General features: G+C 35.6%; 1 protein-coding gene across 4 annotated transcripts in view; it reads right to left on the bottom strand.

Annotated features, from left to right (window-relative positions):
* Positions 1–1,127: 1,127 nt before the first annotated feature.
* Positions 1,128–17,079, bottom strand: part of LOC127854939 (ankyrin and armadillo repeat-containing protein-like) — a 92,308-nt gene continuing 76,356 nt past the window's right edge. For all 4 annotated transcript variants that reach the window (XM_052390110.1, XM_052390113.1, XM_052390111.1 and 1 more), the window contains 7 exons: positions 11,915–11,975; positions 11,323–11,435; positions 10,089–10,205; positions 8,854–9,012; positions 7,865–8,289; positions 4,439–4,494; positions 1,128–3,869 (listed from right to left, as the gene is read on the bottom strand). In XM_052390110.1, the coding sequence (XP_052246070.1) occupies positions 3,592–3,869; positions 4,439–4,494; positions 7,865–8,289; positions 8,854–9,012; positions 10,089–10,205; positions 11,323–11,435; positions 11,915–11,975 (1,209 nt within the window). In that variant the 3' untranslated portion in view covers positions 1,128–3,591. The remainder of the gene's footprint in view (positions 3,870–4,438; positions 4,495–7,864; positions 8,290–8,853; positions 9,013–10,088; positions 10,206–11,322; positions 11,436–11,914; positions 11,976–17,079) is intronic.

The following is a 17,079-nucleotide window of genomic DNA, read 5'->3' as shown; positions in this document are numbered from 1 at the left end:
ATGCATTTATCAGATTCCTGTTGAAATTAGCAATAAAATTGACCCTTGTTCTGTGAAAACGGGGCTTTAAGCATGTGTGTCAAGTGTAGTCCCAGATTAGCCTGTGCAGTTCCCACAGGCTAATCAAATTCGATTTTTCCACCTTTCCACCTTAACAGGATATTCATTAAGAAGAGACTTTCTTCATTAAGCAGAAAATGTTGTCCATAATTATATAGCCTGTGCAAACTGCTCTGGCTAATCTGGGACATCACTTTAACCCATTTATGCCTAGTGGACTCTCCCATCCTTCTAAGTTGGATCAATTTATTTCTAAAATTAGGGATGTCTGGTATACCTATTTCTATATTTAGAATATTTCTTACAAAAATTCCTTTAAGCAAACAGCGCAGACCCAGATGAGACGCCGCATTATGCAGCGCCTCATCTGGGTCTACGCTGTTTGCAAAGTCCTTTTTTCAGGACGCTAGGCATAAATGGGTTAAGCACATGCATTAGGTACTGTTTTCCCAAAGCAAGACTCAAGTGATGTTTAAACACTGATTTATTTATTTTTAGATAAAAGGGTGGATAAAGTAGTCTTAAATGATAACTTGTGAGGGTTGAAGTTCTTTAATGGCTCCAGATTTTCTTAGTGAGCGCTTAAAGACAATCTGTTAAAATAATGTCAACCTGTTACACAAAAAGAATTGTTGATAAATATAATGACAGACATGATATTCAGTTTTCTTACTTGTTTTGATTTACTTAAACAAGAATGATCCGGTGTGTCATCGTCACTATTGTGGAGATACAAGCATAAACAACTAACATTAAATAGCTATTCAGATGCTTTTGAATCAGTTACTTGTACAGCCTAAGTAAATAGTGGCATTCAGCTATAAACTTGTCCATCCCTTTGACCCCAGATTTTTTATGAACTCAACTTCTTATTAGCAGCTCGGTGGGAGCAGAAACAATAGGTTTATTAGTAGCAGTGTTATAGTCTAAGGCACATGTATAGAAATGGCATGTTATAATATTCATGACTAGCAGAATCATGAGTGAAATGATTTGTAAACGTTTTTTGAATGAGTAAGAAAATGATGTACTGGTAATACTTTGAGAAAAAACAACACAACTCACAATCAACAAAAATAAAATGTATTATGGCAAAACTATCACATTCCACAAAACAACAAAATGGAAAACAAATAAAAAATCTATAAAAACAACAGAATACATCACAAAACCTAATTTAACATAATGACAAACTTCTGTCAACATTAACCCTTTCCCACTCAGAAGCAAAGTGAAAATGGCTATGTGCAAACAGCATAAAACCAGAACAGCCTGCGAGTAACTCGCAGCCTGTTCAGGTTTTATGCTATTTGCTCCTCATCAGTGTAATCTTAAGGTTGGAAATGAAGCCTTAAACACTTGAATCTAGTTAGAAAAGTTTTTAATTAAATTTATCTTTCTAAGGGACTATGTATCCAAGTGATTAAGGGTTAAAGCAGTCGTGTTATTGAGATAACGACATGCAAGTTGTTGCATGCAGCAAGTTGATATGTTAAAATGTTGATTATTTATTATTTACTGATAAGCTTTATCAGCTGCATTTCATCTGATATCATGTGATCAAAGACATGAAGCCAAAAGGCTTATTTACCATAATTTATTAGATTTATAAAAGTTATATTTGTAATTCATTCATTATTGTATACAACGTAAGACTTAGTGAATCATTTGGTTACAAAAATTCTTTATAAGATATATCAAGCCATGTGTGTATGTGAACTTATTAATGATTTAACAATTACTTGATGATTATCAGAACAGACAACAGACAACAAAGAGCAAACTTTGACATCTGCAGGCAGTATAAAAAGAACATTCCTTCCATAGCAAAAGCTCTATGTGATTTGATGCTATGAGCAAATAAATAACACAAACATTATATATCACAAAAATAACTCGGTATTGATATATCTATTAGACCTAGTCCCTCTGTGAATCTCTGTGAAAAAAAAACACATCTTTAAGTTCGTAATTATTTCATAAACAATTGTGGAGCATACAAATAAGTTAAATCCATCATAGTCCAAACATTCAATAAACTCAAACAAGCAAAATAACAACAATACCAACAAATGACAATAGATTCTATACCTCCAAATGAACATAAAACTCCAAGGACAACATATTAAAAATATACAAGTTACAAAAGAACAAGGTTACAGGCTAAGATGAGAAATTATAACGGGTTGCAAAAAAAATCGGGCTGACTTTATTGAAAGTAAGAATAAATAAATTTATTTTGCTCTAATAACTTATTTACAACCTATTATACACACACATAAAGAAATACAGAACAAATACAACAACAACTAAATTTAAAAAAAACACGCTTCCAATACATAATTCTCTTTTTAATGTAAAGCATAATTATTATAAGAAAAAAACAATAAAACACATATGTAGGGGATGCTAAATGTATAACACTGATTCTTGCTTACTTTAGCAATACATATGGAATAATGTAATAAACAATAAATACATTAAATCTTCCTGAATTTGAGAAAATGTCTTAAGAGTTTCCATTGCATTTTGTTGAGCAACTATATTTGTTTAGTTATTGAAGTTTGGTCCATAAATTCCATGATTTATCCAGATGAAATAACTAAAACAAACAAACTGAGACAGTTTATCAATATCATAATAAAATAATTTTATAAAATCCTACTACATCTACTGCTGTGAAACATTAAACTCCTTAAATAGGATATTCTCTGAATATACAATATAAATGTTTGACCAATACACTAAAAACTATGAAAAAAACATGTATATCATATATTATTAAATGTATAATCATGGAAAGAAAATCAACTTCTTCAAATTTCAATTTCAAATTTAATGATTTTCTAAAGAGAAAAAGAAAAATATGTGTGTGCTGCAGAAAATGACGCTTTAAAAACACAGCGTTTTCATTCACAAACGATTCAATACAATTAGATAGTTATTACTTTACTGCCATTACAAATTTTAATTTTATTTTCCTTGGAGAACAATCTTAATGCAGGTTTCTAATAATCTTTTCATTGACAAGTTTAATATGTGAAGTACTTCACAGATATGAAATTGTTCAATACCTAACATTAATCACAAAACGTAAGTAATCTTTCTCTTTTTTTTAATTACAGACTAAACTATATATTATTTCAGACATCTTGCACCATAAATGCAGCATCAAATTAAAGACACAACAAGAGCACCGCATAACGGGTGCCAACGCTCGGCTGCATGAGCTTGTCAGAATTTTTTTTTTATTTTTTTTAGAGGTCACAGTGACCTTGACCTTTGACCTAGTGACCCAAAATTGGGTGTGTCATGTAGAACTCATCAAGGTGCATCTACATATGAAGTTACAAAGTTGTAGGTGGAAGCACTTTGATTTTAGAGCCAATGTTAAGGTTTTAGCACGATGCCTGCGGCGGACGACGAGCTGGCTATGACAATACCTCGGGTTTTCTCTGAAAACAGGCGAGCTAAAATTGCCACACCCAAATGAAACACATGAGCATAAAATACACTGTATCACATATAAGTCTACTTTTCTTCTTTCCAGGCACGCAACTTTGACTTGAACTGACTATGGTCTGGGGAGGGCAGATTTATCCGAGTCGACTTTGTGGTTGACCCCGACGGAGGTCGGGTGTGCCCAGTGGAAGGTCGGGTCATGGAGGTCGATGGTCGGCTGTCTTCGTTTGATCGACTGAAGATACTCGGGGCTTTCATTGTGCGGGCTGGGGCTGAGACGGCTCTGTTTTCGTTCTCTATGTTTTCAGCCTTTCGAGACCTTGGCTGGGTCGTCATGGGTCTTTTACCTGGAAATGGAAGTCTTCATATCATTACTGGAATATCTTGTTTCCTCAAAAATCTTGTTTTATCAATAATCAACAAAACCTCCCTAGTCACGAATCTGTAATTCTTTTGTGGTACTTTGAGCCCTTAAAAAGTTACAATTTAGAAAAGGGAAGATTTTGAGCCCATTGTATTTCTTCTTTTCTTTCTTTATGTTTAGATATATTTTAGGGACATAATGGGTTACGTAAGGTTTTAGAGAAAAAAGGACTTCAGAATTGTAATCAGCATGCAAAATAGACATAAGCATTTTGAATTTGAGTTAATGTTGAGGCTAATGAAAGGGCACCAAATTTGTGTTTCAAATTTATAACTAACATGTAGCTATTAAATGTAAAATTTAATTATGCAAATTAATTAATTGCTGAAATTTTCCTCTTCATTTTATGCCCGTATCGGTCCTTTTTCCATCTGTATGGGGTTTGATTTTGTGCATGTATGGAGTGTGTTTGGTGTATGTATCCACATATGCACACACACACCCAGACACCCTACATATAATTCAAAGGAACTGTTGTGAGAGTTTATTTACCGTTGAGTCCCATTCGACTAGCAGGGATGATAGGGGGCCCTCCGTTAATCTCCAGGCTGCAAATAGAACAGGGAAAGTTAGGGGACAGGTTAGCAGAGAAGGGATGCACTAAAGGGATTGTTAACAGCTGCGTAAAATGTTCATAATGATTTACAATAAACAAATCACACTTGTGACTAGCACAATTTTTTTTCAAATTAATTTCTATATAAATAATCACCCACATACGCAACCAAATCAAAAAGTTTGACTGGTTAGCATATGAGTGTGTTTATGGCTGTTTTTATTATAATACAACTTTTTACTTAACATCATTTTTTTGTTTCGTTATTCAAACAACACATGTGTCAATAGGGCGCAGAATCCGAGCATTACATTTTTTTTCAAAATTTGACATTAGACCTCCAGGTTACAGAATCCCAACATTCCACTTATAACTGTTATCAAATTCGACCTTTGACCTCTAAGTGTGACCTCTCCCTAAGAAGAAGAAAGATTGATGTTACAATAACCCTCTTAACCCTTACAGTGCGGGAACCGAGTTGTGAAGGCCTTTGCAAACAGTTTGGATCCAGATGAGACGCCACAGAACGTGGCGTCTCATCTGGATCCAAACTGTTTGCTATTTTGATTGTATTCTTTGGAAAAAAATCGAAGAAAATGCTAATTTTAGAAATTCAGCAGACGACATTTTAGCAGACGACAAATTACCCAGCATGCAAAGGGGTAAATTGCTTTACAAGTGTGCCATTTTATTTTTCGCAAAACAATTTTATGTCTGTTTTATTAGGCAAGAACAAATATTTTTATAGAACGTACCATTAAAAGTATTTTCTAAAACCTATGTTAAACAGTATATAAGACTATGGAAACATTACAAACAATCTTTGCCAGAGCTATAAAACAAAATTCCAATGTAAAATCTAACCAAAGCATTTAAAAATAAAAAAAATAAAAAAATATAAAAAATATCTTAAAATCTTTATCCCCCGAAAAATTTAGAAAAAACACTAACTTATTTGAATGTTTTTTAAATCTTAGAATATTCTGTCAAAACTCTTTCCTATGATACACACAGGTAAATATTTGCACAAAACTTGAATGAAAAAAAACCCATCTGATTAGCTAGCTGATAAAGCTAAATCAAGATGTTTTAAAAACATGTTTGCTCAACAAGCATGCATCTGCAATATGTAGCAAATGTTTATTAAATTTATTTTTAACATAACACTGGCACATTGATCTCAAATCTGTTGTTGGTCTTTTGTGCATCAAGACTAGCCAGTATATGATCCTAGTTTAAAGAATTCTATAGTTACTGACCTCAAAATGTACTTACTTTCTTTGCATCAGAGTAACATAAATGGGCCGTGCTCAGTGAAAAGGGGGTTTTATGCATGTGCGAATAGTGTCGTCCCAGATTAGCCTGTGCAGTCCGAAATGGCTATCCTGGGACGACACTTTCTGCCTTTATGGGATTTTTAGATTACAGAAAGTCTCTTCTTAGCAAAAAATCCAGTTTAAAAGGAAAGTGTTGTCCCTGATTAGCATGTGCTAATCTGGGACAACACTTTACGCACATGCATTAAACCCCCTTTTCACAGTGCACAGCTCATATGAAAGTAGGTCGGAGCATTAAATTTCATGTAACATGCCCATGTGTCCCAAAATTTTACCTGCTTTTCCTCCAAAGTAACCAGAATACCCATATAACCACATATTGATGAGTTTTAGAGATATCATATGAGAGATTAACCTTTGACCTAAAAGTTTATAAGTCCCAAAATTTGACCTGCTTTTCCTCCAAAGTTACCAGCATACCCATATACCAACAGGTCGAAGAGTTTTAGAGATATCATACGAGAGATATCATGCCAAAACAAATAAAGCCCCTGTGACCTTGACCTTTGACGTAAAAGTTGAAAAGCATATTTCTTCTATATCAAAAAAATGTGAGAATTGACCTTCTAACCTTTGAATTAACAGGATAATTCCCTTCCTTAAAAGTAACCTGCATTTTAATGATCATATCAAAAAGCTTCCTAGATATATTGTCTGAAAGAAAATGGTCCATTGACTGACAGATTGAAAGTGGCATTATTAGGTGCAAAAGCAATTTACCTAAACTCCTTTGAAGAAGGGCATACTATGAAATCTGATGAAAAAAGGCTCCGTACTCAAATATATTTTTGCTTTTGCAATCAAATTTTATTTTTCACTTGAGTCATTAAACAAATTTCAATTTCAACAAGAGATATGTTCGTCAGAAACACAATGCCCCCTATTGCGCCGCTTTGAAATAAAAATTTATTTATTCGGGTTTTTTTACCTTTGACCTTGAAGGATGACTTTGACCTTGAAATTCCACCACTAAAAATGTGCAGCTTCATGAGAACGCCGCTTTGAAATAAAAATATTTTTTTGACCTTTGACCTTGAAGGATGACCTTGACCTTGAACTTCCACCACTCAAAATGTGCAGCTTCATGAGAACGCTGCTTTGAAATAAAAAAATTTGGTGACCTATAACCTTGAAGGATGACCTTGACCTTGAACTCCCACCACTCAAAATGTGCAGCTTCATGAGATACACATGCATGCCAAATATCAATTTGCTATCTTCAATATTGCAAAAGTTATGGCCAACGTTAAAGTTTTTTTTTTGGACGGACGGACAGAATGACATATTGACAGACAGTTCAACTGCTATATGCCACCCTACCGGGGTCATAAAAACAAATTTCTATATTTCTAAATTAATAGTAATAAGAAATAAAAGAAGACCTCCAATAAAAGAACACTTCTTGACTTACCATTACCTATATACAAACACAAATTATTATTTTTTAAATAGATATTTATGGTTTTTGTTACAGAAACACTTTATTTACAGAAAATTATTTAGTAAAAACCACTTACATCCTTAAACAATTTCAATCAATTGAAGAGGAGAAAATAAATTAATTTTGTTGTTTGAGTCCACTTTGCGATTGTGTGTGCTGAAAAATCCTAAGCTAAAAATTTTCATAGACAAAAAGTCGTGGTTTTACCCAGAAAATGGACTTACATTGGATTGTAAATATCACTATTTTATGGATACAACACTTAACAATCAAATAAATAGGCTTTAAACTTTGCCCTGACTCATTTCATTGACAACCCAGAGGTTTTCTATTTTGATGTCAACAGTATTACACTATTTTTATTTCAGTTATTTAAGTTGACTGCTCATTTATTGGTATTTACTGAATTCAAAAGGGTAGCAATAAAACATAAAAGGAGCGGGACAAAAGTACCCGAAAATGTGTGGAGGAAGTAAGACATCACACACTTACATTTAAATCAGTCCAATAAAATAAAATGCTCTGTAATTATGAAACATTTGCATTAAAAGGTTATCCATAAAAAAAAAACTAATAATACATACCACTGTGAAGGAAGTCCCACATGTAATGCACGATTAAAGTCTGATTTGAAGTCGGGGCTGATTTTCGCGTCTTCTCCAATGTTATCGATGAGTTTCTTGTACAGACCAGGTGTGTTTCTACACGCGCCCAGCAACAACCTGGCAGCTGTCTTGTTAAAAGTCAAATAACCCAGGGCAACAGCCACCGCCGCTCTAACTTGCTCATTTGGTGAAGACAGTTTCACGATAAGCACGTCGATTGCACCTGTAGTGACCATTGCATCGGGAATTCCTGCGCGGGTGTGCGCTAAACTGGACAGCAGACTGCTGGCAAGAACAACGGTGTTGTCGTTTTCCGATGAAATCTTTTGAACGAGGAGTTTCACGCCTTTTGCTGTTAGCTTCACCTGGTCTTTGTCGATGATAACTCGTGCTAGGACTACGATCTGAAATTAACCAGGACAGGGTCATAAAAAAATTAGCTCCGTATTTCCTTATAAATAAAATTAGAACATAGAAATGGCCAACTATGACTGACTAATCATACAAGAATTCAACATACAGAATGAAACATTTGATAAAGAACAATTACAAAATTATATAAAAAATAGCTGGGCTTGTGAAACACAATGCCCCCTACTGCACTTTGAAGTCATACAGCAGCTATATCCTATATGAAAACATCATGACAAAATTAATTGTTATATCTAAAATAACAATTTTCTGGCCTTTCTCTTGATGCTTTAAGATATTGACCTGATTTTTTAGGAGTCTACCTAGCAAATAAAACTGCGTAAAACGGAATGCCGGTTGCACTGACAGACGGACGGACAGAAGTCAACTGCTATATGCCCCCCTACCAGGGCATAAAAAACACAAGCGGGTATCAAACATAAAACTTAAAAGTGTACACGAAAATGACAATAAACAGCATTTCACACATCTGGCTGGTAATGAAATTTGTTAAACTGTAGTTATATTGACAAAAAACTAAAAATAAGGAAATCTACCTGGAATGCCGCATAGCAGTTGTGGAACTCATCTGGTGACTTGATGAATTCCTTGAACACCGAGTATTTCACTCCCCCCGCCTCTCGAATGGCATACTGCTGTGGCGTGTTGTTGAACGCAAATATCGTCAGCGCCATGCCCGCATTTAGACGAATTTCCTAAAAAATTGTGGTGGATTTAATGTCAATTTTGAAAAAAATAATCTCTTTACTGATGGATATATGTTTCAGTTGTATCTTGCATTAATCTTCTTCTTGGCGTTCGCGCTGTATCTTGCATTTAAAAATGACATGTTTCAATTATCATCTAAATGAAAGTCAAATCTTGTCAACTGGCATGACAGGAAAATAATGGCCTAAAACATACTGAACCAATAAAAAAGTTATTCACAGAAATGGTACAGAACACACATGCAATAGCTCTTTAAAAAAAACATGTAGTAAACTTCTGTTTTGACTAACATCTGAAAACATTATTTTATATAAAAGTTCAATAATAATATTACAGTGTGTTTTTTCACCATTTTGGGAATGGGGTCCGTTTAGTTGAAAAAATTCACGGCCTTTTGACTAAAATTGGGCAATGTGTGTTCTTGATGTTTTGCTATAAAATGCTTTAACATTGAGAATAAAAGTGTTTTTATTTTTATATTTACTAAAGTTGAATGTATATAGTTGCATGGGAGATGAACAAAAAGTTTAGATCTACAAAAAAAAATGTGTAGGTTCCATTTGGGGGGAAAAAAAAATCCCATTGGGAATGGGGCCAAATACCAGACCTAATTTTGAATAAAAAAAACACACTGTATTAAATAAAAGTTTAAATTCCATAAGGTTCCACACCAAGAGCAGTCATAGGAAAGCATGCTCATAACTAGCATTTCAACAAAAACAAATAAACATAAGAAGACCATGAAACTTGGCCAAAAAAAGAAAAGCTTTCCTTTTCAATAAACAATTACCAGGATATATAAAAAAGAATTAAGAACATGCTAAAAGAATGTTTAACAAAGCAGTTTTCATGTCAGTAGACCCTGATTCCAGGCTGATTTTTAAAATCCTCTGGCTAAAAAATATGTTCTTATGAAATACTGAGGAAAAAAACTCAATTTGAAGATTTACAGCGTTCTTTGACTTTAACATACAAAGAAGCTTCACAAACGTTACAAAAATTAAAAAATTATGATAAAAATGTTTGTTAAAATATTTGGAGCAAACTCAAAATTAAGGCTCACCGTGTTTTTTGACTTTAACATGTCGAGAAGAACCTCAAACTTGAAGTTTGGCACTTCATTCAGAAGGTCCTGATTTTTTGGGTTGCTGAGAATTAAACAGCCCAATGACATCGCAACCTGAGAACATAAAAATGCAACATGCAAGTTATTTTCTCACTTAAGACCTCAGCCAAGAAAAAATTATTCCACTTTAGTCCTCAGAGGGGGATATTTATCTCCACTTAAGTCCTCCGAGGGGAATAATTACCTCCACTTAAGACTTAAGAGAGGAAAAATTACCTCCACGTAAGACCTAAGAGAGAAATAATTACCTCCACTTAAAGACCTGAGAGGAATAATAACCTCCACTTAAGACCTTAGAGAGGAATAATTACCTCCACTTAAGACCTGAGAGAGGAATAATTACCTCGACTTAAGACTTGAGAGAGGAATAATTACCTCCACTTAAGACTTGAGAGAGGAATAATTTCCTCCACTTAAGACTTGAGAGAGGAATAATAACCTCCACTTAAGACCTGAGAGAGGAATAATTACCTCCACTTAAGACCTGAGAGGGGAATAATTACCTCCACTTAAGACCTGAGAGAGGAATAATTACCTCCACTTAAGACCTGAGAGGGGAATAATTACCTCTTCTTAAGACCTGAGAGGAATAATAACCTCCACTTAAGACCTGAGAGAGGAATAATTACATCCACTTAAGACCTGAGAGAGGAATAATTACATCCACTTAAGACCCGAGAGAGGAATAATTACCTCCACTAAAGACCTCAAAGGGGAATAATTACCTCCACTTAAGACCTCTGAGAGGAATAATTACCTCCACTAAAGACCTGACAGAGGAATAATTACCTCCACTTTAGACCTAAGAGGGGAATAAATACCTCCACTCAAGACCTCTGAGAGGAATAATTACCTACACTTAAAACCCCAGAGAGGAATAATTACCTCTACTTGAGACCTGAGAGGAATAATTTCCTCCACTAGGACCTGAGAGAGAAATAATTACCTTCACTTAAGACCTGAGAGAGGAATAATTTCCTCCACTTAAGACTTGCGAGAGGAATAATTACCTTCACTTAAGACTTGAGAGAGGAATAATTACCTCCACTTGCACCTCTCTGCAAGGAATAATTACCTTTACTTAAGACCTGAGAGAGGTATAATAACCTCCACTTAAGACCTGAGAGAGGAATAATTACCTCAACTTAAGACCTGTGTGGGGAATAATTACCTGCACTTGGACTTCATCAGAGATGGGTTCATTCAGCTGCTTCACCAGCAGTGGTATCGCGCCCTCCTCTGCAATCCGGTTCTGGGTGGTCTTGTTGTTCCTGTACGCAACACCTGTAAAAAAATATAATTTAGCCATTTTATGAGAAAACTGGGCTTAATGCATGTGTGTAAAGTGTCACCAGTCCACACAGGATAATCTGGGACTAAATTACCTACCTAGACTTGATTTTTGTTTTGATGAAAAATTCAACCCAAGAGGAAAGTGTTTTCTGTACATATTTACATAAGTAAAAAATTGCATACATACAAACAAAGCTTTACATAATTATAGTATTAAGAATTTAATAAACAAATTATTTCATGTCCAGCTTCTTGATGGGTACATACATATAATTACCGTACATTCAATGTGCATTCATATACAAATCTAATTGTATTATACTTAAAGTATTTTACAAAAAAAAACACGAGCTTGTACCATAAAAACTTAATTAAAGTTGAATATATGTATGAATATCATTTATCATAGAAATATTGCACAAAAGAAATGCATCATGCCCCTTTTTACAGACCGCTGCTGATATGCGTACCTATACAGAGTATTCCCAGCACCTTGATAACCCATAGCATCACCCTCTCTATCTGACTATCCTGCAGTGATACAAGAATCCAATTGCACAACAAGTCCTGTGTTCACAAAGACAAGTTTGCATTTGAAAGGGATTCACTCTCTCTATCTGACTATCCAGCAAAGATACATGAATACAATTGCACATCAAGATCTGTGTTAACCCTTCACCACTTAGATAGGTCACATTCTGACACATTTGTAGTCCCTCAGAAAGTTAAATTTAATAAAAGACATTTCTTACTCTATTCAAGTTTTTAAGGCTTCATTTCCAACCCTAAAGATACTGATGAGCACCAAACAGCATAAAACCTGAACAGACTACGAGTCACTCACAGGCTGTTCTGGTTTTATGCTGTTTGCACATAGCAATTTTCACTAAATTGTATCAGAGTGGGAAAGGGTTAAAAAAGAACTTATGACAAGGTTGCATTAAAACGGGAAAAACGTGTTCAAGATAGCTCTAATGTAACACAAGTCAATAAGCATGACCCTGGTTATTTACAAGCCATCTCTGCAGATAAATTATAACAAGAGGGCCAAGATGGCCCTAGTTCGCTCACCTGAGAGGAGTCGGTTCATTCAATCTTTACCAAATGTCAAACTTGACCTAGATATTGTCCAGACAAACATCCTGGTCAAGTTTCATCATTATTTCATCTGCAAGTCATGATCAATGTACCTATGCAGTTTCATGATCCTAGGTGTAAGCATTCTTGAGTTATCATTCGGAAACCATTTTTTTAAGTTGAGTCACCGTGACCTTGACAGCCATTGTATGAAAACGTTTTTTGGCACTGTGACCTTGACCTTTGACCTAGTGACCTGATAATCAATAGGGGTCATCTGCAAGTCATGATCAATATACCTATGAAGTTTCATGAACCTAGGCATAAGCGTTCTTCCGTTATTATCCAGAAACCATTTTACTATTTCAGGTCACAGTGACATTGACCTTTGACCTAGTGACCTGAAAATCAATAGGGGTCATCTGCGAGTCATGATCATTGTACCTATGAAGTTTCATGATCCAAGGCATAAGCGCTCTTGAGTTATCATCCAGAAACCATTTTACTTTTTCAGGTCACCCCGACCTTGACCTTTGACCTAGTGACCTGAAAATCAATAGGGGTCATCTTCAAGTCATGATCAATGTACATATGAAATTTCATGATCCTAGGCATAGGCGTTCTTGAGTTATCATCCAGAAACCATTTACTATTTCGGGTCACCGTGACCTTTGACCTATTGACCTGAAAATCTATAGGGGTCATCTACGAGTCATGATCAATGTACCTATGAAGTTTCATGATCCTAGGCCTAAGCATTCTTGAGTAATCATCCGGAAACCATTTTACTATTTCGGGTCATCGTGACCATGACCTTTGACCAAGTGACCTGAAAATCAATAGAAGTCATCTACGAGTTATGATCAATGTACCTATGAAGTTTCATGATCCTAGGCCTAAGCTTATTTGAGTTATCATCCGGAAAGCATTTTACTTTTTCGGGTCATCGTGACCTTGACCTTTGACCTAGTGACCTGAAAATCAATAGAGGTCATCTGCAAGTCATGATCAATGTATCTATGAAGTTTCATGATCCTAGGCATAAGTGTTCTTGAGTTATCCGAAAACCATTTTACTATTTCGGGTCGTCTTGACCTTGACCTTTGACCTAGTGACCTGAAAATCAATAGTAGTCATCTGCGAGTCATGATCAATGTACCTATGAAGTTTCATGATCCTTGGCATAAGCGCTCTTGAGTTATCATCCGGAAACCATCTGGTGGACGGACGGACCGACATGAGCAAAACAATATACCCCCTGTTTTTTCACCGATCCCGACCATTTTCAACTCGTCCGAGATAACAATAAAACCAATGTTTTGACCAACTTCCATGATGATTGGGCAAAAATTGTGCCTTCTAGAGTGTTTACAAGGTTTTTCTATAGCCAAATAGGGAAAACTGCCACTATAAACATATAATAGAGAAAAATGCCCCGCCCATGTTTTTTCACCGATCTCGACCATTTTCGAACTCGTCCGAGACATCAATTGAACCAATGTTTTTTACTATTTTTCATGATAATTGGGCAAAAATTGTGACTTCTAGAGTGTTTACAAGGTTTCTCTATAGCCAAATAAGGAAAACTGCCCCGCCCACTGGCGGCCATGTTTTTTAACGGATCGGAACCACTTTTGAACTCAACCATGATATCATTAAGAAAAACATTTTGACAAAGTTACATGAAATGTGACTTCTACAGTGTTTACAAGGTTTTTCTTTTTTTTTACCTAGTGACCTAGTTTTTGACCCGGCACAACCCAGTTTCGAACTCGGCCGAGATTTCATTGGGACAAAGCTTCTGACCAAGTTTCATGAAGGACGGACGGATTGACGGACATACGACGGACAAAGACCGGTCACAAAAGCTCACCTGAGCAATCAGGTGAGCTAAAAAGTATCGAAGTTCATCAATTTTGTACAGGTATTTAACACAACAAAGAGATCTTGCCAAGATGTGGAAACATTTTCTGTACAAAAGTACCTGTTAAGGGTAACTCATGTGCTTAATATTACAGTGTCTTTTTTCTTACCATTTTTATAATGGGGCCCGGGCTGTTTTGATTGGGGAATATTGCAGATTTTTTACTTAAAATGGGAAAAAGGTAATGTAGTTGTTTTGTTAATAAATGCTTCAAAATTGAGAATATAAGTGTTTTGAATATTGCAGTCGAAACTGACCTAACGGCCACCTGAATTGACCGGTCACCTGCAGACAACGGTCAGTCTGGAATCCACCCGATGAAAAACACTCTATATTACACCTGAAAATAACTGCCACCTGTCCATAACGGCCAACGGCCACTATATTCCACTCTATTATATATCCACTATATTACATTTGACCTGAAATCAATGGTCACCCGTCAGTTGTCTCGCGAAAATTAAAAACGCAGCACATCATTTGTCCGTCTATTTTGCGGTTAAAGCGTCTGATAGCGGTAATTGTCTTTGATATTATAAAAGCGGCCCGCTGCGAGTAAACACATATTAAGATGTTGAGACGGTTTGTTGAATTAAAATGCTTTTTGTGTGATGCTTGCGTACGAATAAATTTTAACAAACTTTTTGCATCTTTTTCTTTGAATAAGAACGGTACAATTACATCTTACTATCGGTTTATGACAGCAAATCCGCTTTTTTGACTTGTACGGATGTGACGTCAACGGCACGTGACAAGCTTTATTTACTGAATGAAAGAGATGCATGAGTAAACAATTTTACCAGCGTCGATAAAGTCATTGCTTTAGTTTAACAATATGAAATTAAATCAATCTATAAGACATTTTTCTGTATTATTCAATGTGCACACGTAAGTTATTTCTGTTATTATGCTTAGTTAACGGCAATGAGCATTTGTTTAACACTGTATGTAAACCACTGGGTGGGGTAACGACGTATCAATACTACCAACTGACAAACCATCTTAAAATTGTGATCCGAATTCAATGGTCACCTGTGGACAATGGTCACTTTGGTCATTTCCCTTGACTGACCGCTGTTCTTAGGTTTGACTGTATATCTAATAAGGTTCAACTTATAAATCTGGATAGAAGATAAACTTAATGTTGAGATGTAAAATAAAAATTATTATAAAAAAAAAAATATATATTTTTTTAAACCTTCAGTTGGGAATTTGTAGGTCCCTGTTAGAAAAAATATATACTTTTTCTAATAGGGAATGGGGCCGAATACTGGCCCTGAATTTAAACAAAAAAGAACACTGTATCTGTTATGCACATACAGTACAGCCAAAGCGGCACAAACAAAATCCGCGGCTACGCCACGGCCAGATTATTAGTCCGCGGCGACCGAATCGTGTGTTCACGCGGCGTATCGCTGTGGCACTCGGCATCGATCCGCGCAACGACGCCGAGTCTGTATTAACCTCGCGTACTTTCGCGGCGTAAATCCGCCGCATACGTACGCGGCGGATCGAGTGAAAAGATATCCACCTACATGTAATACATGTATGTGTAGCGTAGAATTAATTACGCGCAACTGTTTATGTTTCATTCGATTATCATTATTAAATTTGTAATCCGAAACACACTTCCGAATTTTAATGCTAATGCGTCCTTTCGCATTTCTAGCGTCAAATAAACAGTGCTAAAATATCCTTTGTTTCATAAAAAGCACGCGAAAATTATGCAGACATGTAGAACGTCGTTTGGAAAGTTTGGGTGTATTTTGTGTTGTATAAATACATGAACATCACGTCAGGCGTAAAAAAAAACGCCCCGATTAGACGTTGTTTCATCATCTCTATAAATAGTAACAAATGCCAAAATGTATTTGATACTTAAGGAAATAGTGAGAATGTTTGAGTATCGTAAATATTTACCAGCATTTGCTTTAAAACTGGAATATACGGGATTATCTGGTAATTAGTAGCGATATTAACTGTATAATATGAACAAAATAAAACGTGTTTATATACACATATTCAAACAATAGTTATAATAAGCTGATAATTAACAAAACAACAAATACGTCGTCACCGTCTTGATTATTGATGTGGCTTCAAACTGCGAATTTTCTCAGCTAAAATATAATAGCAGTATCAACATGCAATTAATTTATAAATCCACCATATGCTGGAGCATTGACCACTTGTATGTGCGAAAACATAATTACGTGACCTTTTTTATGTGTGAAATACATACACTACGGGCGGTAAACAAACTTAATTGGCCAGACACATTAACTATGCTTACATGTATGTGATAATACAATCCGCGCACAATAAATTTATTATGATTTTAATTATTATTATAATTGTTCTTTCAAAATTTGTTAACTACATGTAACTAATAATTTTAAAAAGATTTTTTATTTCATGATGCGCATCGACTCGGCATCATGCCGCGGATCGCGGCATGCCTCGGCGGACAGATGCGAAGTTTTGCGGCGAAATGCGACTTGCCGCCGCATACTGACGCAGCTTTAACGACTGACGTGGCATCGACTCGTTTTGCCTTGGCGCCGCGGATCGCGAAATACGTTTGTTCCGCTTTGGCTGTACTGTAGCCCAAATCATAAGCGTTTTAACCATAAT

Source organism: Dreissena polymorpha, chromosome 13, assembly GCF_020536995.1.
Source record: "Dreissena polymorpha isolate Duluth1 chromosome 13, UMN_Dpol_1.0, whole genome shotgun sequence".
Lineage (NCBI taxonomy): Eukaryota > Metazoa > Mollusca > Bivalvia > Myida > Dreissenidae > Dreissena > Dreissena polymorpha.
Note: the sequence above shows the minus strand (reverse complement) of the source record. Positions and strands in the feature narration are given on the sequence as shown.